Consider the following 23545-nt stretch of genomic DNA (forward strand, 5'->3'; position numbering starts at 1 on the left):
GGACAAATATTTTCTTGCAAGGAAGCTGGAGGGGGGGAGGGAAGATTAATTGCAATGGTTTGGTTGATTTGTTTAATTTATGGTGGTGAATAAGGTCAAGAAGAGTGGAGCTGGGAGAGGAGCTTGAAAAAAAAAGCCTGAGGTTATGTTTGGTGGTAGCCATTCTCATCTGAGGTAGCTGTGTGTAGCAGATGGTGCAGTGGCAAAGCACCAGCACTGATTGAGAAATCGTTGTACTTTTGCAGCAGGTCACCTTTTGTACAGCTCTACCCAGCTTGTCAGTCAGGTGAGGCTGGGAGAGGAGCAATAGCTGAGTGATGGCACAAGTTGAGTGAATCTGTTCTGTCTGGCTGTCCTGGTGCCAGGGAACTCCAGGGAGTTAGGGTAAGGGTCTGGGTATCTGGAGCATGTGTGATCAATCTATCTTTTCTTCCTTGAGACAATTCTTTGCCTTAAAACTGTCTTTACTGCACCCCGTTCTCAGGTCATGCCCATGCCCCTTGCCACAGATTAGAGAGCCCCTGTGGCTCAGCCTGAGAGCTGTTAGGATATGGCCACCCAGAAGAGCAGCCCAAATCTGTGCTCAGAGCCAGACTCAGCTCACTTTTCCCATGGCTGATGGAGTTCTGGAGATTTGGGGAGCCCGTGCTTCAGGGACCCATGCTGGGCGCAGATGCCTGGGTGCTGAACATTCCCCTGACCCTGCATTTTCAGGAGCAAGAGATTCCCAGGGAGAGGAGGAGGGATACCACTGAGACTGCCTGGTGACTTTTATCCCACCCTTCCCCTCTGTAGGTCAACCTTGGCTTGGGCACCTGAATAAAATCAACTAGCCAAGACCATTTTGTGCCTCTCCATATTAATGCACTACGGGTGCAAATGCCATGTCCCTTGCTGAGGGGTCCAGAACTGATCTAGGTGTCTTATCTTGCAAGTCCCTCTTCCACCTAAGCTACTGTTTCAGATTCCTCTCAAGCAATTCCCAGCCCTGTTTCCAGTCTTGCCTCTGCATGCAGAACCTCTTGCAGACTGAGAATGACCAGTGGCTCCCCTTTTTTGTACAGTTCAAAGGTGTCTGGGGTAGGACCACTTCTTGCCAAGCAGGAGCCCTTCACCTGTTTTCTGGCCCAACTCATGCTCTTGCCTAAAGTATTCCTACTTGTTTAACGTGCAGAGCAGCAGCAGCTATGGGAATCAGGTCAAGTCAGCCCTACTGCTTGGAGGACATGAAGAAGAGGAACTGCCTTAAGAAGCACACCCAGATCCAAAACTCCCACATGCTAGCTCTTTGTGTCCTCCCCATAGGACTGTCCTTGTCCTCTTGGCAGTCTCCAGGCAGTATGTGACTTGCTGGCATTTCCCACGACTGCCAGTTCCAGGGGATGAGGACACTGCCACCATTTTGTAGTCCTTCAGCAAAGGAAACTGGGAAGGAGAAAGGACCCATGCTGAGGATGTGCTACCAGCAGGATAGTGACAGGGCAAACCCGACCTAACAAAGCCCAGGTCAGGCACGGAGAAAGGCTCCATGCTTTCTAAGACCTCTCTGGTACCACCTGGGACCACCTACAATAAAGCCCAGTGATGGTCTGGCATACAGCTGTGAGAAGAAGACTGACTGACCAAGGAACTGAGAACAGTGCTGCTGGAAGGGGTATGGCAGAGACCTGGTGCCCAGGGGAGGCATGAGAAAAACATGCCCACATCAGCCAACTGGAGCAGAATTCCTGGGCGGCTTAAGAGCCCCAAGAGCGACTCACAAGACATCCCCTCTAATTCCCTCCTTCTCCCCGCTTAGGCTTTGTTCCGGCCCCTCCGTGTAGGTACAGAGCCCTAATCTCTCTGGCACGCAAACAACCCGCGGGTTGCCCAGCTCTCCCCCTTCGCTCCTCGCACAAACCTGGCCCCTCACGGCAGGGCAAGGTAGAGAGCCGCGCACCGGAGCCTCCCGGAGGAGAGCACCGCGGGGTTAAGGGATACCCTGCGCCTCGCTGCTGGATGGAGGCTTCTGCAGGAGGGCACATTCTGCAGGCTTCCCAGGTGGAGCAGACAGGAATGGGAGAGGCTCACCTTGCAGCAGCCCGCAGGCAAGGCTGGATATGGAGCAAGGGAGATGCTGTAGATCCTGATGCTCCATCACGGCAGATGCAGCTTCCAGTCTCAGCTGGGAACTGGCGCTCTGCAGCTGCATCTGACCAGGGCCTCGGAGCTCTGGGCTGCCTCAGGCTCAGAGGAAGCCCAGCTGTGTCTTGACCTCACACTCAGAAGTAATCCTGCCTTGCCTGGCAGGATGGAGGTGCAGAGAGATAATGTGGTCCCCCGGTGAGGCTCTCAGAGCCCAGAGATGGCAGCCGTGGAGAGAAATATTGTACTAAATGTTTGCCTGCTGTGGTTTTCTCTTCTTGCAGTGCCTGGAATTTTCTTTTCTCTCTCCCCCTCTCTCTGTGTTATCCTACCTCCTCCCAGGCTAGACGATGGGGAGACGTGACCCAGAGGAAGGGCAGCTCCCAGCTCCTGTGAAGCCCCCGGATGGTGGCTGGGGCTGGATCGTGCTCTTCGGCTGCTTTGTGATCACTGGCTTCTCCTATGCCTTCCCCAAAGCCGTCAGTGTCTACTTCAAGGAGCTCATGAAAGACTTCCATGTGGGCTATAGTGACACAGCCTGGATCTCCTCTATCATGCTGGCCATGCTCTATGGGACAGGTGAAACTCGGACACAGCCCTCCCCAGCTTGTGCCTTCCTAACTCTGCTATGGGCCTGGACCGTGTGCCCATGGGGTCTCCTCATGCTCACTGGCTTGATCCTGAATCCACCTGCAGAACACAATTGTCCCACCATTTCTCTTCTAGAAAGTGCTGCACTTTACATTCCGGTTTCCTCTGCCTCAGGAGACCTTGGGGGTCATTCCACCTGTCTCTCAGACAGTTGACATGGGGTTTGCTCCCAGTGCTGAAGTGCTGCCCCTATCAAACCAAGCCCATCTTGTTCCCAGGTAACAAGGGGCTAAAAGGATGGCAAAGAAGAGGTCTACATGCTGCAGCCTCCCTCCCTTGGCCAGACCTGAGAGATGTGTAGCTAAGATGCCAAGCAGTGATCTCTGTAACAGAATCATAAATAGCAGAGGCTGGAAGGGACCTTCAAAGATCATCAGGTCCAGCCCCCCTGCCAGAGCAGGATGACCTAGAGCAGATCACACTGGAAAGCATCCAGATGGTACTTGAGTATCTCCAGAGAGGGAGACTCCACAACCTCTCTGGGCAGCCTGGTCCAGTGCTCTGTCACCCTCACAGTGAAAAAATTCTTCCTCGTGTTCACATGAAACCTCCTGTGCCTCAACTTCCACCCATTGCCCCTTGTCCTGTCACTGGGCATCACCGGGAAGAGGCTGGCTCCAGCCTTCTGGCACTCACCCCTTATGTATTTGTAAACATGAATGAGGTCATCCCTTAGCCTCATCCTCTCCAAGCTAAAAAGCCCCAGCTCCCTCAGTCTCTCCTCATAAGGAAGATGTCATTAGTGTTTCGTTTTCACTGAGTGCTCTGCTCGGGCTGGCTGCCCCTTCCCCCAGCTGTCCTTTCTGACCTCCTGTCTCCTCTGCTTTCTCTCAGGACCAGTATGCAGCATCATGGTGAACCAGTTTGGCTGCCGACCCGTGATGCTCATCGGTGGGCTGCTGGCTTCTGCTGGCATGATCCTGGCATCTTTTACCACCAATATCATTGAACTTTACCTAACAGCTGGTGTGCTAACAGGTGAGAGCCCCAGAAGTTGGGGGGACACAGGCTTACCTGGGGAAGAGCCAAGACCATGTTGTATCTCCCTTTTAGCACTGCCTTGCCTAGCATCTGGTCTCCCCTCTCCTATTCACACCTGCTTACAGGTCCTGAACGTTGTACCTGTATGAGATGCATCTGCTGGATCTTAACAGGCAGGGCCTGTGGTTGGAGGCAGAAGGACAGAAGAAACATAAGTGGTGATCATGGCAATGGGAGTGGTATCAAAGTAGTGGTGTGAGAGAGAGGTAGAGCTCCAGTTGAAGGCACAGCTCCTGAGTCAAATCCTCTTCAAGTAAAGAGGTGGTTTCAGCCCATCTCCCGGGCAGCCCACCAACATAAAGCAGCAGAGGCTGCTGTGTGAATCCCACCATGGAACTTAAGGACTAGAATAGTCTGAGGGGAATTTTCATCTTGTTGCAAACCACATCTCATGTTCTTGCCCTCCCTCTCACCCTGTGTAGGTTTGGGAATGGCATTGAACTTCCAGCCCTCACTGATCATGCTGGGCGCCTACTTTGACAAGCGCCGGCCTCTTGCCAATGGACTGGCTGCTGCTGGGAGCCCTGTCTTCCTCTCTGCCCTCTCTCCACTGGGGCAGGTGCTGATGGAGAAGTTTGGCTGGCGTGGAGGTTTCCTTATCATGGGGGGCCTTCTGCTTAACTGCTGCACTTGTGGGGCAGTCATGAGACCTCTGGATACGGGCATGAAGCGGAAGATGGAGAAGACTCAGGACAAATACGAAGCAAAGGAGATGCTTCCTATAGGGGGGAAATCAGAGGAGGGAATCAGTACCAGTGAAGGGAACAAGAAAGCCAAGAAAGCGAAGAAAAAGCCCAAGAAAGGGAAGAAGCTTTTGGATTTCAGCATCTTTTCCAACCGAGGGTTTATCATTTACACCATTTCAAAGTTCATCCTGGTCTTGGGTCTGTTTGTACCCCCCATATTGCTGGTGAACTACGCCAAGGACACAGGAGTACCAGACACAGAGGCTGCATTCCTGCTCTCCATCATTGGTTTCATAGACATCTTTGCCCGCCCAGCCTGTGGCATGGTGGCAGGGTTGAAGTGGGTCCGCCCTCACGTGTCCTACCTGTTCAGCTTTGCCATGCTCTTCAATGGCATGACAGACATCTGCAGTGCCAGGGCTAGCAACTACACAGGGCTGGTCATCTTCTGTGTCTTCTTTGGCATCTCCTATGGCATGGTGGGAGCGCTGCAGTTTGAGGTGCTGATGGCCATCGTTGGGTCCCAGAAGTTCTCCAGCGCCATCGGCCTTGTCCTGCTTATTGAGGCTTTTGCTGTACTCATTGGTCCACCCTCTGCAGGTAGGTCACTTGCTCCAAAGACCAATGGTTAATTTGGTTACTATCTTATGGTACTGTAGTTATTGGGCATGAGCACAGCAGGTGAAGACAGACTCTGTTTATCAACTTCATTCTTCCTCTGGAAGATGAGATCTAGTGTGGGAGCTCCTGGTCCCAATCTGTGCACCATGATGCTGAGCAGAGGCAGAAGATGGGAAATGATATTTTTCTCTCTCTGGTTTGCTGAGAGACCTGAGTGATGGCAGGCATGTAGAGCCATCCAGAGAGGCATGACTTCCAGGGTCTCTCAATCCTAATCAGTGCTACTTGCCCCTGTTCTGTGTTGGGATCCAGGTCTCTGCCTCCAATGTGAATGTTGCATGAAATGATGATATGGGTAGGGCCAAGTACATGCTACAGGCAAACCTTTGAGTGTCTTCAGTAGGACAAGGCAAAGGTCTTTCACGTTCTCCTTGGTGTCCATTGGTACTGTGAATAGTGACCTTGATTTGCCAATTGCAAGGCAGAAGCACTTTGGTGCCAGTTTGTAGACCCACCCCAGGCAGCTGCTGTTACTTTTCTGAAAGAAGATGAAGACACTCACAGCTTCTCAACCAGTCCAGTCTAGGCCAGAGTCCATGGTAAGGTCCATGCCCCACAAAGAGCCCATAAACAGGCTGTCAGTGCAGAGAGACTCTGCAGCCAGGTGGTTGGTGTAGGTTGCAGTTAAGGGTCTGACAAGGTCTGAGAAAGCCGAATCAGGGCTCATTGATAAGTGAACTGCAGTTCCCTGCATGTGCAGTTTGTGAGGAAGGGTCAAGGACAGACCATGGGTAGGAACTGTTCCACTGCTTCAGGCAATCCCTTCTGTGAGCTGCAACACATGGGCTAAAGCTCATCAGTGAAGATCTGTGTGTGGAAGATCTTTTCTCCACGACACACATCAGTTATGAGCAAAAACTGCCCTCAGCAACTCCAGGTAGGTCTCAGGTAAACACTGGTGGCCAAGGGAACACCTTTTTGATGCTAACAGTCATGGCTCATCTTACAAGATGCCAGGCAGATGGCAGGCCCCACCCAGAGAGGGTCAAGAAATATGTCTTGGAGGCAGTTGCAGAGGATTTAAGGAGCTTGCCAAGGAGCAGGGCACAACAGTGGATGGTGATAGGACACATGCCTTAGTTCTCTCTTGGTTCAGCTCTGCTTTGGTCCCTTGCACACACACAGTGGGACACAGATGTGCAGGCTGGCAGAAGAACAGTGTCAGCAGGAGCCAAGTTGTGGTTCCCACCTTCTCCCTGGGTGCACACTGCTGCAGCATTGCCCTGGTATGGGAAGCTTGAATGTGCTTGGGCCTCGGCTGGGAGGAGGGGGCTGAACAAAGTGGCTTTGTTTGATGTAATCCTCCTGAGCTGCTTCCTGTTCCATGGGGCTGAGGGCTTTTGGCACAGGATAAACTGCAAGCACACAGGCTCCTTGCTCACCATCCAGCTTCAACGAAGAGGGGCACATCTGCCCACCAAGGATTCACTCTACCTCCTGTGATTGCTCCAGGAGGCACATCAGTGCGCCCTGGGGACAGTCCCAGGCCATGCACAGCAAGGACTGGGAGTCACATGCACAGTCAGGAGTATGCAGGACCAAGATAAAGTCTTTGGTTACCGCTGCCCCATCCTGACCGCAGCAGGGCAGCTGCTCAGCCTTCCTAGCACCAAGGACTAGGAACCCTCCCTCTATTGCCAGGTCCAGAACATTCAGAACATACATTGAGAACAGATTTTTGGCAGAGAAATCACCAGGTGTGGGCCAGCCAATGGGATTTCTCTGCCCAGGAGATGTTTCTTCTCCCCATTCTGCACGTTTTCTTGACATGTTAGCATAAGAAATAGCAATGCCTCTCCAATTTTGTTTCTTTTCTGACACTGGGCAAGCCAAGACCTCACCTTGGCAAGAGGATGGCTCACCACAACATGAGACAGTCATGTCAGTGATGACAATTATTTAACCTTGCCCATATCAGGTGGAACATCAGCCCTGCACCCTTCCAGCCTTCTCCTGAAGGTACAGTGTGGTGTGGCTCTTACCCAGGATGATTTTCAGACATTCAGGCTTCCTGCTCTTCTCTTGAGAAATAAGTCCTCTGCTAAGTGCTGCCTGCCTGTGATGTTCATGCAGAAGGGCAGAGGCTGAGGCTGACTGTCTCGTTCTTCTCCACCATCAGGACGCTTGGTCGACGCTCTGAAGAACTATGAGGTGATCTTCTACCTGGCGGGCTCAGAGGTGGTGCTCTCTGCTCTCTTCCTGGCCATGGCCACCTACTGCTGCCTGAACCGAGGGAAGAAAAAGGAACCTCCCCCAGAGAAGAACCCCTCCGCAGGTGGTGGGAGCGATACCGAGGAAGCAGAGTCGGACGTGCAGGAAGCCGAGGAGCACAACAGCGACAACCACCAGCTGGCCCACAGCACTGACAATGCCATGGCAGCTGCCAGCGAGGAAGCCAACCACGTGGCAGAGGAGCAGAGCAGGGAGGGAGGTGGGTGCCCAGAGGGGGACGGGGAGGTGTTGGCACGGGACGCCTGCAACACCGACCAGACGGTGGAGAGGGACAGGTTTTAGCCAGGGGGGAGGAACAGGGATGGATAAAACTGGCCTTGTTCACATGCACATCAGCATGGGAAGGTAGGTGAGGTGGAGAAGGCTGAGACAAAAGCAGGTGGAAGAGGGAGAGGTATAAGAATAGTCGGTCCTTATGTACATATGTCCACACACCTACCTAGTGATCTGTCCACTTGCATCCTGCACCCATGCTGGTACAGCACAGGCTCAGAGCAGCCCAAACACCAAAAACAAAAATAAACAAAAACAAACAAATATTTCCTCACTTCCAAGCCAGCCCTGGAGAAAGTCTCTTGAAGAGGTTGCCAAGGACTCTGCTTTTCCTTCTGCATTGTCACAACACAGAATACAAACAGTTAGAGACTCTGTAATCAGATCTGATATGCTTTGGTCTGCTGTGGTTCCTCTGCCTCATTTCCAGGGTTGGGATAGCACCAGCCCAGCTGGCAGGAGTTTTAGGAGGTGGTGTAATTCATCAGGGCCACCTCCAGATCCAGCCAGTGTGGGGGTAGACGCTGCATTCCCTACAGTACCTCCTTCAGGCACTGCCGACTTCCTGGGACACTGGCTCCGACCGCCTCTGTTTGGAGCACCTTTTGTGGGCAATAAAAGCCAGAGTAGTCACATGCTGCCACTTCTCCAAGTAGTGAAGTGCTGGGCTGAAGGCTGCTGCTAAGGTGCAAGAAGAAGCCATCTCAGAAGGACTAATGCCCTTAGACAGGCAACCATGAGACGGAGCCTCGCTGACAGGAATAGAAGTGAGCCAGCTTTATCTAGGGTGAAGTGGGTCCTGCTGATGTGTGAAGGGAACAATTTGGCCCTTGTGGGGCTGGGGGCGCAGGGCAGGTAAGTAATCATGCCTCAAGTGATTATCCATTCAGCAGGAATGTCACTCGATGCATGTGTGTTTTCCTTTTAAATAGAGAAAACCCCCTTACATAAAGGAATCAAAGGTAAGGCAGAAGGACAAGCCACAGCCCCTGGGTGCCACTGGAGAGGGTGCTGGAGTGAGGCACGTGGTAAGGCAGGCATGACCTCCTCACCCCCACTGCAGTGGTGGATTTCTAGATTCAGAGAGGCCAACCTTCCCTGGCATGCTTAAACCACTCCTAATCTGCTTTAGGATTGGATCTTTTATAAACACCTCTGGTCAAAGCCCTTTCTTCCGGTTTCTTGAACTGCTTCACCTCAGAGGCCCTGCAGGAACTTGTGACTGTACCCAGGGATCAAAAACTAAGCAGAGGGCTACAGGAAAGGCAGCTCATGGGACCATCATAATAGATGTTTCATTCCAGGTCGGACTGGCTACAAATTATGGGGTAAGGGATGAAGCCTGCAGGACCCATAAAGCCATTGAAATCCTGCTGGGTGTGGGTGGGACCTGAATGGGTTCATTGTAGATGCTTCCAAGCAAAGAGCAGTAAATGATGAGCAAAAGTAAGCTGCTGAAGGGTGTCAGTTTGAGTGACATAAGAACTGGTAGTTGGAGGGGAGAAGGTAAATGCCCCTGGGGTTCTGCCCTGTCTCACTGTGGCTAACACTGTTGTTAGCTGTGAATCATAAGCTGGCCACAGCAGTGAGTTTGGCCCTTCTCTTATTCAATGCCCCCTTAGAAACATCCCAAATAAGACTCATCACCAGGACAATCCTCAGGTGCAAAACTCTGGGAGAACAAGAGCAGCAGGAAGGGTGATGGAGCACTGCAGGTTTGTTCATTCAATGCCCTGCAAACATATTCTGCCCTTCCCACAAGCTGAGTTTGCTCTTTCTGTTCTGCTTGACCAAGTTGCTCTGCAGCTTTTTGCTCAGCAACCCCAAAGCCCCATCCCCCAGGCCAGGTTTTCCTGATTCACCAATATCTGCTCCAAGAAGCAGCCTACAGCTCCCCAGAGGTCACAGCCTGAAAACAACTGCCCTTGTCAGCATCAGGCAGGTCACTAGAACAAGGTCCCCTCTGTTTCCTTCTCACTAGTCAACATTTCCCACTAAGCCTCCTGCTCTTATATCTTTTCACACAAGCACATAAAAGCCTTTAGGGTAGCTACAGAGTGCTGTGAGATGCCCAGGCCTCTTCCTGCCCCTCCACCAGCCAGGCTGCCAAAAACCATGCGATGATACCTTCCATTTTGCATTCTTTGCTTTCAGGCAGGCTCTGCTGAAGCATTTTCTCTGTTCCTCTTAAACTGCTCCATATTTTGGCACAACGAACAGCTCTGAAAGAGGATCAGGGACTTAAGCATCAGCTCAACCTTGTGATGCAACAGCTGAGCTGTGTGAAGCCGGCCCTGAAGGGCTGCAAGGGTACCACCAGGCAGGACCGAGACAACAGGTAGCTATATGAGGCTGGTGCTTCCTGGGAAGCCAAGATACAGAGGAGCTGCTATTCCATGGAGGACTGGGCTTGCCACAACAGTTTACAAGCCTATTCCTCTGGAAGCTTGTGCTGCAGTGACCAGCACAGCTTAGCATAAAGATTACCCACCAGTGTGATCAAAAGGCCCCACACATGACAATCTGAAAATACAACAATTGGAAGATGAGTAAAATCACGGAGCATGAGCTAACAAATCTCTAAAGGAAAGCCATGAAGGACAGGAAGCAAAATGTCACATTTTGCTTTATTAGACCACAAACAGTCAGTACATCAGAGTCAATTTAAACCTTCCAGAGCAGCTCGACTGTGGATGGTTTTCTTCCAAGCATCCACAGAGATGACAAAGCTCCACGAACAAATCAAAGAAAAATCAAAACAGAAAACCCAAACACCTCAGCCATAAATTAATGCCCTTAAATAACTTATCTCACTATCATGAGAATGTAATGACAGAGAGGTGAAAAAGCCTTGCCTCGGAGAAGCACACCACTCCTGGCAGCTGTGCTACCCACTGAAGGATAAAGAAAGTGCCATCTGCATCTGGGATCAGCCCACAGGGATGGTGGGAGGAGGAGAGAAAAAGAAGGAGGAAAGAAGCAGCCTCACTTACCTTTGTTTTCCTTTTCCCCCTTCCCTTGTGCTGGGGAATGGGACATCAGCTACTGCTTTTGGCTGGCTCAGAGGCAGCCCAAATGGTTGTGCAGAAGAGCAGTGTCTGGTTACACTAAGTCACTTTGTACTGAAGAATCCCAGCGCCTCTGCCTACAGGCCACACCTTCCTCTCTCCACAGGGCCTCCTCTCTCTCTTTTTTTGGTTTAAGGATAGGACACATCCTTTGCAGTTCTAAGGTGACTCATTCTGGCACCTGCACAAGGAAAGAGTGCAGCACTGGCTGCACATCCTTAAAAAGCACATTTGGTTACTCTCCTTTGCAAGGAGTTTTAAGATGAGAGCAGTGCCAATGTCTGCAGCTTTGCTGTCATTCCCAGAACTCATCTGCCTTACATGAGCATGTTCACCTCAGTATCCCTGCTGAGGCCTCCTTCCTGCTCCAGGTCCCTTCTTCCCACAGAGAAGGGCAGAGCCAGCCACATCCTGCAGGATTCCAGCCTTGGGGTGTAGCTATGGAGTCTGCAGATGGTGCCAGCTGTGCTGGAGCTTGGGGACTATGAGGAGAATGGTGGTCAGGGTAAGAGCCTTCCAAATCTCTGCAGCGGCATTGCAGCAGGTCAGCCCTGCTTTAAGAGCTTTGCCCTGCCCCTTGCCTGGGGGTAATGGTCAGATCAAATGTACCTCCACTGGCTCTAGACATCTGTGTGGGCTTGCTGCTTTCTTAAAAAGCAGTGGTGCAGAGCTGGGAGTGGTGGGAGTCATTATCCTACAAAACCTGCAGCCCACAGGGACAGATGGAAAAGAGTGGAAGCATAAAACAGGCCTGAGAATGGGAAGCTTGAAAACAGCGAGCAGTGGGGTGAAGAAAACAATGCTGGTGCCAACATTTTCCCACAGCACAAGGACAGGACAAAAGGGGGCTGTGCTTGTCATTCATAATCATCTGCAGGTGTTTATCTGGCTTCCACGTGCCAGAGGGGAATGGTGTACCCCACAAGCTCAGCAGTACCTTGTCTGTACACAGAGTGACATGGTGTGGTACAAGCCAAACCTCGGTACCCAAATCTGGCAGCAAAAGTCTGTAGGGGGAAAAAGGAGATATGCAGGCAAACAAGCAAGAGAAGAGAAAGGAAAGCAGAGGTTGGTCCCAACCAGCCACCTTCACCCAAAGCAGAGGAGGAATCCCAGGCTGGACATACACAGAAGTCAGGGAGGATGAACTGCCATGTGAAATACATGTTTTTATAGTTGTCTGCAAAGTCTCTGGCCTTGAAAGCACACTCAGGCATCGTCAATGAGCTTTTCACCGTTGGTGTCCTCCTTCCCACTATGCTCTCTCTCACTTCCTCCTCCTTCTTCTTCTTCTGCTCCATCCGTGTATGTGTCCTTCTGCCCATAGCTGAGAGTAGTGCGGGCAAGGTCCACCTCAATGGGAAAGACATCTGCATCTCGGAGCACAGCGTAGCAGTCATCGTAGTACTTGGACATCGTGGAGACAAAACGCTGGAGCTGGAACACGATGTCTTGCACTGTAGTGGGGACAAGTTGGGAACAAATCAGGCCACTTCCTCCTTTGAAGGCTGTGACCAAGCTTCCCTCCAATTAGACACAGTCTCCTACAGATGGAGCCCCCTACACAGGGCATTTCTGTCCCCTGAGGGCAGATGTCTCAGACAGACACGGAAGGGTTCTTCAGCAAAGACTGGAGATGAAGGAGGAACATTAAGGCCAAAGCCATGTCTGCCTGGCCCTGTCAGGTGATGGACACAGCAGTGGTACTCACCATGTTTCTGGTCTAGGAGCTCTATTTTCTCTAGCACATCTTTCCTCATCTTGGCAAAGCGTGTGCGAGCCTCCTGCCGGCACCGCAGGATCAGGCGGTACTCGTAGTTCCCTGTGCTGACCCTGTAGAGAGGTTCACCCAGAGCCTGCCAAAACCAGGCACCCATGTTAGACTCCCACAGCACTGCCTGCACGCACCATTTACCTGCTGGCACAGACTCACAGTGACCTTGGGTTATTACAGCTCTCTCAAGCCCACTGGACCTGCAGGCAGGAAGCACGAAACATGAGGACTGCCTGAGCCATGCCAACAACTGCCAGATGATGGGGCCACCATGAAGGCTAAGTAGAGCTATGCCAACAACTGGCAGTCAATGGGGTCACTGTGAAGGGAAAGTACACACCAACCATGGTAGAGAAAGGCATCACTACTGAGCAGAGACAGGACAGGAACTTTTCAATCCAGCTTCCTACCTGAGCTATTATGACAGGCACTAGGAATGAAGACGACTAGAGTTTGGGGGATATACTAAATCACACCAGAAATTCCCCTCTCTTCTGCAAGCTTCAGTCAATATTGATTACATCACACAGCAAACATCTACAGAGGGCACCCTGTGGTAGCTACCATCATCCAGACATGACTCTGGAGACCAGTAGGGAGGGACCTGCACGTTGTTGCACAAAGTAGTTTGGAGAGGGAGGAGTGAGGTCTGTCAGCAGAACAACATTCCTTTCTTGCACCCACAAACATGACTTCCATAAAGTCCATCTTAGGGCCTATGGCTTGGTAATGCACGCTGCATGGACCCAATCCCACTCTGCTGGGCAAGACTGAGATTCTTTCCATCCTATTTAGCAGGAAAGATGTCATTAAACGTTGTGTTAGAAAAGTTTATTCCTTCCTGGTACTGGGAATTTGGCATTCCAAAAATTCAAATCCCTGCTTTAAGATCAGTATCTTGAATAAAAAAGATCTTACTTCTGGAGAATCATAGAATGGTTTGAGTAGGAAGGGGCCTTTAAATGCCATCTAGTCCAACCCCTCAGGGAGAAGGCACATCTTTAACCAGATCAGGTTGCTCAGAGCCCTGACCATGAATGTTTTCAGGGATGGGCCTTCTATCACTTCTCTGGGCAACCTGTTCCAGTGTTTCAACACCTTCACTATAAACAATTTCTTCTCTGTATCTAGTCTAAATCTACCCTCTTTTAGCTTTAAACCATCATCCCTCGTCCTGTCACAAGAGGCCTTGCTAAATAGACTGTGCCCATCTTTCTCACAGGTAGCCTTTAAGTACTAAAAGGCTGCAGTAAGATCTTCCTAGGGCTGCAGTGAGGTCTCCCCTGCAGGAAAACAGGGCCTGTAAGGGACACCTTTGGTATCTTAAGCAGAGCAGTTAAGGGTTACAGTTGTAAAAGGCTAAATCAGACAGCAAACCGTTACTAGAGAAAGTAGCCACAGGTTGGGGTGTTTTTTTAAGTCTTCTGATTCAAAGTTGCTTATTTTTATAAAAAAAAATGCCCTACTAGGATAGATCTTTCAATTAATTTTCCTCAACTACAGCTGCAGCTCTCACATGTTTTGCTAGGGAAGCTAAGCCTTTCTCAGAAACAAGCCCAGAATTAATGATAATCTGTACACCACACACAAACGGAATCTTTGAAGATAACACCTTAATCCTCCTTACACAGGCTAATATTAATTGAACACTGAGACAGGCAGTCACTGGGCAAACAAGCTGCAGAGGAGATGGTTGGTCCCTCTACCATTCCACAGCAGCAATGATTTGTGACACTTACTGGCAGTATTTTCTAAGCAGTATTTAAGGATCTCTCATTTCTAATATGTTAAGAACAAAGATGTACAATTCTTAGGATCTATTCACCAGTTTGAGTGCACACAGGCACAGAAGCACTTCTGCATTTGTAAGGCAGCGTGCATGGGGAAGCCGCAGAAACAGGCTGCAGCTGTCATTACCACAGCACTGGTACTCACAATGCAACTGTACTCTTCATCATCCATCTCTTTGACTTTCAGGCAGTAAGACTTCATAGGATTTTAAATGAAAAAAGACCAAAAGAAGAAGAAAATATTAAGAATTAGAAGCAATTTCACCATCAGTCACAGCCACAGGGTTGCACCATTTCAAACCCTCTTTCAATGCCGCAGCTAGGGGTAACGGGGAAAGTATAGCAGGACCAGAGTAATATAAAATGTACCAGGTGGAAGGAAAATCTATTTAGAGAAAGATGGGGAGTGAAAATGGTGGGGGAGAGAGAAGCATTTATATATTAATATATATTTAGAAAAATATAACCTAGTAAGAGAAAAATCCTGTGTTCATCTACTGCTTGGAAAAGCACAGTACCAGGAAAGTATTAGGAGGGAATAAATAAAGGTGGGAGGGAAGATACACGATGGGGAAGGAAGATTTATAAGATGCTGCCATATTTCCTTCCCTTAGGACTGCAGCTCCAAACACTCTTCTCAAATGGTAACAGGAAATTGATTCCTACAGTTATAGAAGAGATGCACTGAAGAACCCTACCCTTCTTTGGGTGCAGAAAACAAAGGGTGAGTGGGATGGAGGAGGAAAGATAAAATCATGGTCTAAATGAAAACAAGTATGATTTGACACTTGTTTAACTTGGCTAAAGAAAGTTGACTATCCAGAACTACCTGAAAACTATGGACTGGAGAGCTACTTAAGGGAGTTCAAGAACCTAAGTTCCATAGGAACTCTTTACAAATAAATAAGGACATTAATTTGGTCAGGTAGGAAATGAGTAGGATGGGTTCTCGGAGCTCTTTCTTACCAGTGAGAACTATAAGGTTAATTGCAGGTGTCTGAATCTGAGTGATCCATCAGGAGGCAAAGAACTGGGAAAAGTAAAGTGTTCTCACCTGGATGATGGACATAGAAAGATACTTTAAAAAGGCAAGCAACTTACCAAATATTCAAACTTGACATCCAGGTACTTTTTGATAGTCAGCCTTGTGTCAGGAATGGCTTTATTCAAGTATGTGTTCAAGTCAGTAAGCATCTGCAAGGGAAACATCCTGCTGCTGAATGCAAAAAGCATGACTACAGTTCATCAACTGCTACCTTCTAACCAGCACCAGTCATGAGACTGCCTCAAGTTAACTCTTCTTTTGAACTAGAGCGAATCTGAAAGGAAGTGTTTGATCTTGACTTGGAATTGCCATGGTTAGAACATCCATAACTGTCACTGACAAGTGGTTCCAGTGTTAGAAATGTATGCCTTGCTTCTAGACTGAAGTCATCTTCTTTCAGCTCATCTTGTTGGATTTTCAGTTGGCCCTGGAAATGACTCTCCCTGAGTCAATGGCCCCACTACCCAACCTTTTCCAGTGTGCCCCTGAAAGTGGTGCCCAAATCAGCACTTAATACTCTCTTTGCCAAACTGAGCACATTCCCTGGACACTCTCAAATACATTTATCAGAAGCCTTAAATCGTTCCTGGGTTGCCTCCTTTAAATTTAGTAACACTTTTTAAATGATGGGTATCAGCATCAAGGAAAGTGCTCTAGGGACTACACCGATCCCCCTCAACCCTGAAAGGTAAGGAGAGGGATACATTTGTGTGCAAAAGTCAAAGGAACAGGACTGATGCGTTCACTAACGTTACCTCTGAGGCTCTTTATGAAGAGAGTTCCCTAAAGAAAAGACAACAAAGACTTCTTCCCACAGTGAATGATTTATAAGAGCACACCTTCAAAGACAGTCTTTCTAGATTCCCCTCTTCTGCAGACCCTTTACTCCCGTGGTTGAATTCTTTACCGGCTTAATTGTTTTCAGAAGGTGAATCCCAAACTTCTCAATGCTGCGATGGGCATCGGCAAACTTCACAAAGGCTTCGCTGGCAGCTGGCTGTGGCTCCCGAACACCAATGACAGAGAAAACGTCTCCAAATGCTGGATTAGGGCAAGAAACACAGACAGCTGAAAGAAGAAGTTGGCCTTGGAGAGAATATTGTGCCTCTGATATTACATCTCCTTCCCATAACCCTGCACTCAGCTGGGAATGCTATTCCCTAAAGACCAGAAGTTGGCAGGGCATTTGTTTAACTTCACAAGTGAAAGACAGAGCCTGGGGGCAGCACCATGACTGGTAGGTAGCCCTTCCCTGCTCATTTCTGCAACATTTAAGTTTTCTTTGCATGAGGAAATCACATTTCTAAGTACTGACTAAATTTCCTGAGGATGGAGGCCAAAGATTTGTACTCTCTTCACTCAGACTCTTTACCTCTGTGTGTCTGGGACAGCTCAAAGAAAGCTCTAAGAAGACTCTTGGTGTGCTCTGTCAAGCCTGGAAGTCAGAAAAAGCCCGTAAGTGATTTCACTGGAATGCAGGCATCCCTCCCTCCTTGTCTGATGCAAGACACATTTTACCTTTGTATAACTCTGCAGTCCTCTCCAACTCCTCCAATCTCTTCACCAGTCCATCTAAATGGAACGAGAATTACAACAGGATATGGTTAAGACCTGATTGTCTGGAAAAACACCAGTTTCACCTCTTTGCTTCCAATTTTCCTTGCCTCTCAATGCCTGTTCCTTGGTCCAACGTGGGAAGCTTTTAAAATAACTGTAAGTTTACTTTTATAGTGTGGGATCATCAGCAATTTGCATTCATTAAGTGTGTCCTCACTTTAATTCAAATGGCACCAGTGACAGGATATATCACCCAGGAAGGGCAGGGGCATCGCAACAGTGAGGCACAGCAGAAGGAAAGAATTAGGGAGGAATAATGTGGAACAGGCAGGTAACTATAAAAAGCAGGTAAGCACAAGAGGATAAGTGTCCCCTTAAGAAAATGTCCTCCTGGACACTTACCGTTGCAAAGTATGGCTCGGCTTAACCCCAGGGCATCTGCTGTCCCTGAGCTCATGTTCTCTACCAGTCGATGCTTTACCTTCTTCAACACTAAAGGCAAAAAGAAAAGTTGCAAACCAGGATCAGGTTTGCCCAGTTCTATGGGTAAGAAAAGCTCACCAGCATACTTCACTGGTTTCTCAGGCACTGAAAAGCTGAACTTGACTTGCTGTTGAGGCAGTGAGCAGAAGAATACCACAGAAACTAGACGTTTGGTCCAGTGGTGCATAGCACATCTTCTGTTTAGCCTGTCTGTCCTGCTTTCACATCAATCAACAGAGCTCCAGCACTTATTGTGCGAGACTATTCCAATACATCACTTTCTTTCAGCTACCCATAATGTCTGGAACTACATTTTGCTTATGCTACTTGCTTTGTTACTTCAACTGAAGTCAGGAGATGAAGCTGAAAGCAAGACAAATGCTCAAGGTTATCCCCTTGTTTGTTTTTATCTTTTTTTGAATCTTAAACAATTTTGTTATCCCTTGATAGAATTAGTTTCTATCTTTGGTGATCGTACAGAGCAAATTACTATCCAGTTATGTTCTCTTTGGAATCAGATGATTCAGCTCCATTTATTTAGAGGCAAACTTGCAGGGGTGCCAAGTGCCTGCAGCTCACAAGAGCTCAGCTGGAGCCACAGTGTTCAGCATGTCTAGAGGACAACATATTCTCACTGCAGTTCTGTTTCCCCACAAATTCATCTCACTTCTCATGATTTTCCTGAGCCCCTGTTATTAGTCCCTTAATTGCCACGAACAGAAATGAAAGCAAAAAGAACAGATATTTTAGGAAAGTGAGAAAAGTAGACCATATAAAAGAAACAGCTGTGTACTCTTAGTTCAAAGCACACTTTTTGATGAAAAAAACATCTTTGCCTCCTATAAAATGTATGGCTGTGCAAAACTCAGTAGTAGACAGACATGTTAACACTGCTCTCCAAGATGAGGAAATGCAACTAGTGTTTTTTGATAGCCACATTTTTGTGTACAGCTGAAATTCTCAGTAGGTCAGCATAACTCATATGTATTAAAAGTAGAGAAATTATTATCTAGTTGAGTTTCATCATCTATGCTAAACACAGTGCAGAAAAGCTTTTAACAACAACAGCCAAGCCTCTATTTAACTTCCAAGACTATACAAGTCAGGTAAGGATTTATTTAAACCTGCAATTCTCTTTGGCAGAATCCATTTGAAAATGACTGATTTAAGAGGAAGAACAGACACAGAATTTTACTTTGGTTTCAGCTAGGGCAAATCTTTCACGCCTCCTTGTCACTTTTAACTCCTTAGAAGGAAATCAGCCTTACCGATATCCAGCGACTTGCCCTGCTTTGGGTCAGCCTGAAGCTTGTTGTAGTGAATGGTCACTTCTCCCTGCAGAAAGGGCAGATCCAAAACCACTGAGCTGGGAATAAGTAGCGGTGGCTTCCTTTACCAATGAGCAGTAAAGTGTAAACTATGACCCAGAAGTTCCAGTGGCCCCCTCCTACCTCTCACCTTTACCATCTGTATCATCTTGGCCACCTCCATCTTGGTCTTTCCTTTGACAGACTTCCCATTCACTCCTGTGATTTCATCACCAGCTGCTATGGTGCCATCCAGGGCTGCTGGAGTGTTATCAAATACCTACCAGAGAAGAGAAAGAGCACAGGTAGTCTCCAGACAAGAGAAAGATGAATGCAGGGCTAAAGAGCAAAAAAGCAACAATTATATTTCTCCAATTTAACTCAGTTGTATTTGGTTCATGGTGAAGCCACAGCTCTTCCTCTTTCCTAGCTAAAAGGTGAGCTGACCACCTTGCTCTCTCAGGAAGTCCTTGCCTCCAGGATACACCTCCTCAAGCAGAGGATTTCCTGATACTGAGAATGTCACACTGTTGCCCTGTAAATTCTAACATGCTCTGCAAGGACAAAGGTAACTTCAGAAGCCTTCATTTAACTCTTCCACACCTATTAGGCACTAGGGTAAGGAAACGTTATTGACTGCGAAGGGAGGTGATGTCTCTCACTTTGAGAAAGCAAAAACACATAGGACTCTCCACACTTCCCACTTCTCAGGCATTTTACAAAGATGGTTTGACTCCTCCTCCCCAAGAGCCCACCTGGACAATGTAGAGACAGGGGCAGTACTGTGCTCCTCCCCCAATGCTGATCCCAATCAGGTTCTGAGAGTCCTTCTTCAGGGTCACTGTCCCAGGTACAGTGGGGATCCCCCTAGGATGAGAAAAGAGGAATGAATGAACACGTCAGCCAGAGCTGCAAGTGTCTAAAGCAGCTCCAGCATCCATGTCAATACAAATTGAAAATGTAACAGGCACTGCACATTGCAATTCATCACATCATCACGACAAGAGTCTATTAGCACACACCTTTTGGGACATCACTTCAGAGATTACAAGGATTAGAGGAGAGAGAGAGACACCTTCATCCATTCTTAGGCACTATCATATTTTAAAGAGTGTTTCATTTACTCTTAGTGAAGGAGTGAAAGGAAAACTTGCACAGCATAAATGAGATGCAAGACTAGTGCTCCATGTTAAATTAACTGCTAATCTCATAAAATCTTTCACTTGCTCAAGAAATGCCAGTGTTCTCCTCCTTACAGACTTAGGGAGTCCAACGTTTTTCCCCAAGTCTTGCCTTTTATTATCTTTCCTCTGTTATAAGTATTTTTAACTCTGGCTAAAGTCACTGATTTACAGACTTGAGAGCACTGTTTTGCAGTGTAGTCACAGCAGAGTGACAGAAAGCATTCTCCTTTGCTCACCAGCACAGCAATGCCTCATCCTCAGCCCCCAGAGCAAGCAACAAATGAGGTCTGACTTTTCATCACACAGCAACAGAAGCAGGTAAAATCTCCCACTCCCACTAGGTCTTGGCTGCAAAGACTAATTCTGTTGTTAGCAAAATGCAGGAAAAGACAAGTGAAATACTCACATCTTATCCTCCTCAATATCATAGTCCAAATCTGCAAACATTCTTTTAGTTAGGTGCAGCCTTTGTCTGATACTTCTTCTACCAAAGTTTCTGGGAGGAAAGAACACCCCACATAAACCAGTGAGCTCAACAGAAAACGGCAGAGAAAACCTGCCACCCCTGTCAATATCCTTTATCATTTCATCATATCCAAGACGAAAATCACATCAAATGTCTGATTATCTTCTCTGCATGAGACAGGAGAAAGTCCTCCTGCACGTTTCAAACCCCCCACACGCACTGTTTCTGAGGCACACACCAAAATGTGATCCCTTCTGGAAGCTACTTCTTCCCACACTCTACCTGCTAAATGGCTGCTAATTTGAACTTTTATTCCCCACGAGCATTAAACATCTTCATTTTGCCCTCCATTTCATAGCAAGTCAGGTAACTTTTTGCACCTTACTTTCACGAAACTCCCCCTGGTTGGAGGTCTCCTCCAAGCCGGTTGATTCTATGATTCTATGTTTCCCTATGCACAAGTTCCTCTTTGGTGTTCTGTTTGATTTCGGACAGCATTTAGCAGACACGCTTTGGCTTCACTCAAGCTTCGGCAGCACCACAGGCTAGCCCACGCCGCGGTGGCAGCCTCCTGAGGTCGTTACCGTCATATCTGACTTCACAAGCCACAGACGGGAGAGGTCTTCACAGACAACTCGCCCTGTCGCGTCGCTCACGGCAGCAGCTTCGCACTTCGGACACAGCCCTTTCCCGCTCGGGCCCTCCCCCTCGCTCACTGGACTGGGCCCGGGGGCGACAGGGAGAGGGCCTGGCACGGGAGGTTAGCTGGGCCCTGACAGCGGAGTGTGCCGGCAAGCCGAGGCCTCAGCCACAGCCGCGGGGAACTGGGCACGGGGCACCAGCCCAAGCGTCTGCGGGGAGTCTCCCTGACAGGGCCCGGAAAGCGGCACAACCCCGACCCCTGCTCCCACAGAAGCCATTGCCAGGGCAACCGCGGGGCGGCGGCCCCGAGGGGCGCGGTGGGGGGGTGAGACCGGGGGGGGTCCCGCGGCTCACCGGAAGTGGCCTCCCGCGCGTGGTCCCTGCCGCCACCTGCCGCCGGCACCGCCAGCGCCGCGGACACGTCACCGCCGGCACCGGCAGCCCCGCGGCCACGTCACTGCCAGCCCCGCGGACACGTCACCGCCGGCACCGCCCGCCCCGCCGACACGGCACCGCCGGCACCGGCAGCCCCGCCGACACGGCACTGCCAGCCCCGCCGACACGGCACTGCCAGCCCTGCGGACACGGCACCGCCGGCACGGCCAGCTCTGCGGACACGGTACCGCAAGCCCCGCGGACACGGCACCGCCGGCACCGCGGACACGGCACCGCCGCCGCCAGCCCGGAAGCGCCCGGCGGAGCCCCGCCCCCTCCGCTGGCGCTGGTTGCCATGGCGCTGGGGGCTGCGCCCGCTCCCCCCGACGCCATCCTGGGAGCGGCGAGGCGGCGGTGTCGGCGGCGAGGCGGCGGTGTCGGCGGCGAGGCGGCGGTGTCGGCGGCGAGGCGGCGGTGTCGGCGGCGAGGCGGCGGTGTCGGCGGCGAGGCGGCGGTGTCGGCGGCGAGGCGGCGGTGTCGGCGGCGAGGCGGCGGTGTCGGCGCCGCTGCCGCCTCCTGCTCTCCCGGCTCTTTTCAGCCTGAGGGGCAGGGGCCGCCCTCCCACCGCCTAGCCAGCGGCCTCCCGGGCGGCTGCTTCAGGGAGTTGGGGCAGCGGAAAGCTGCTCTCGGAAGATGCCCTCTGGGTGTGTTGTGTGTCCCCGCTCCGAGGATTTTGGGCACCTTCGGCCACCGCGGCGTGCGGAGAGGCTCATGTGTTAGAGTTATGGAATCACAGAATCATAGAATCAGTCAGAGTTGGAAGGGACCACAAGGATCAGACAGTTCCAAGCCCCCTGCCGCGGGCAGGGACACTCTACCCTAGATCAGGCTGTACACAGCCTCATCCAGCCTGGCCTTAAACACCCCCAGGGACGGGGTCTCAACCACCTCCCTGGGCAACCCATTCCAGGCTCTCACCACTCATGGTGAAGAGCTTCCTCCGCACATCCAGACTGAACCTACCCATCTCCATCTTTGCTCCATTCCCCCTAGCCCTGTCACTGCCTGATAGCCTCAAAAGTCCTTCCCCAGCTTCTTTGTAGCCCCCTTCAGATACTGGAAGGCCACAAGAAGGTCACCTGGGAGCCTTCTCCAGCCTGCACAGCCCCAACTCTTTCAGTCTGTCCCCATAGCAGAGCTGCTCCAGCCCTCTGATGATCCTCATGGCCCTTCTCTGGACACACTCCAGCACATCCACATCCCTCTTGTAACAGAGGCTCCAGAACTGGATGCAGTACTCCAGGTGGGGTGTCACCAGAGCAGAGTAGAGGGGGAGGATCACTTCCCTATACCTGCTGGCCAGCAGCCAGGATGTGGTTGGCCCTGTGAGCTGCAAGTGCACACTGCTGGCTCATGTTGAGCTTCTCGTCCACCAGCACTCCCAAGTCCCTCTCCTCAGGGCTGCTTTTTGGCCAGTCACTGCCCAGCCTGGATTTGTGCTTGGGATTGCCCTGACCCAGATGCAGGACACTGCACTTGGTCTTGTTGAACCTCACGGAGTTGGCTTGTGCCCACCTCTCCAGCCTGTCCAGGTCCCTCTGGATGGCATCCCTGCCCTATAACCTGTCTGTTGCACCACACAGCTTGGTGTGCTCAGCAAACTTGCTGAGGAATTGCTTCAGTTAGCAAAGACCTTGAAGATTCCCCACTCCACTTGTGGTTTCCAATACACCCCAGTGGCCATGTTTACCTCTTATCAGGGGTTAAGCTATAACAGTCTTTCTATCACCTTATGATCCCTCCCTAGACAAGAGGAAAAAGAGAAGAGTGTATGGCAATCACAATATTAGGCAAGCAAGATCCTGCAGGAATAGCAGCTCTTGAGGAAAGGAGCCTTTATCCTCACCAAACTTACCCCTTCATCATGAGCAGCATGCTTATAATATGGGATATATCTGTAAACCAGCTTGGGGCTGGTGCCCCACCTGATGAAGCTGGGTGGGAGGCCTGGAACACAGCCTTATGAGGAGAGGCTGAGGGAGCTGGAGGTGTTTAGCCTGGAGAAGAGGAGGCTCAGGGGTGACCTCATTGCTGTCTACAACTACCTGAAGGGAGGCTGTAGCCAGGTGGGAGTTGGTCTCTTCTCCCAGGCAACCAGCAACAGAA

At 50.1% G+C, this 23545-nt stretch overlaps 2 protein-coding genes across 2 annotated transcripts; one reads left to right on the top strand and one right to left on the bottom strand.

The window, feature by feature from the left end:
* The first annotated feature begins 2474 nt into the window (after window positions 1–2474).
* SLC16A8 (solute carrier family 16 member 8) lies at window positions 2475–8078 on the top strand. The gene is made up of 4 exons (XM_064154794.1): window positions 2475–2703; window positions 3610–3753; window positions 4239–5102; window positions 7303–8078. The coding sequence occupies exons 1-4, from the start codon at window positions 2475–2477 to the stop codon at window positions 7695–7697; spliced, it is 1632 nt and encodes a 543-aa protein (XP_064010864.1). The 3' UTR covers window positions 7698–8078.
* Window positions 8079–10296: 2218 nt separating this feature from the next.
* PICK1 (protein interacting with PRKCA 1) lies at window positions 10297–21489 on the bottom strand. Its single transcript, XM_064155269.1, has 13 exons — window positions 21359–21489; window positions 20303–20392; window positions 19468–19579; window positions 18864–18992; window positions 18674–18740; window positions 17325–17414; window positions 16884–16937; window positions 16738–16800; window positions 16273–16406; window positions 15422–15514; window positions 14466–14516; window positions 12468–12612; window positions 10297–12213 (listed from the first exon to the last, which is right to left on the bottom strand). Exons 2-13 carry the CDS (start codon window positions 20341–20343, stop codon window positions 11966–11968), a joined length of 1227 nt encoding a protein of 408 aa, XP_064011339.1. The 5' UTR covers window positions 20344–20392; window positions 21359–21489; the 3' UTR covers window positions 10297–11965.
* Window positions 21490–23545: the final 2056 nt, after the last annotated feature.

The sequence above is a fragment of the Pogoniulus pusillus genome, chromosome 15 (genome assembly GCF_015220805.1).
Source record: "Pogoniulus pusillus isolate bPogPus1 chromosome 15, bPogPus1.pri, whole genome shotgun sequence".
NCBI lineage: Eukaryota > Metazoa > Chordata > Aves > Piciformes > Lybiidae > Pogoniulus > Pogoniulus pusillus.

Excerpts from the sequence above, each read along its gene's own strand:
- SLC16A8 (XM_064154794.1), top strand. The coding sequence starts at position 2,475 with ATGGGGAGACGTGACCCAGAGGAAGGGCAGCTCCCAGCTCCTGTGAAG. Across the intron at positions 3,754-4,238 it reads AACAGCTGGTGTGCTAACAG|GTTTGGGAATGGCATTGAAC; the intron begins GTGAGAGCCCCA and ends CACCCTGTGTAG. Across the intron at positions 5,103-7,302 it reads CATTGGTCCACCCTCTGCAG|GACGCTTGGTCGACGCTCTG; the intron begins GTAGGTCACTTG and ends CTCCACCATCAG.
- PICK1 (XM_064155269.1), bottom strand. The coding sequence starts at position 20,343 with ATGTTTGCAGATTTGGACTATGATATTGAGGAGGATAAGAT. Across the intron at positions 16,938-17,324 it reads CCGAGCCATACTTTGCAACG|ATGGACTGGTGAAGAGATTG; the intron begins GTAAGTGTCCAG and ends CGTTCCATTTAG. Across the intron at positions 15,515-16,272 it reads TTCTGAAAACAATTAAGCCG|ATGCTTACTGACTTGAACAC; the intron begins GTAAAGAATTCA and ends TTTCCCTTGCAG.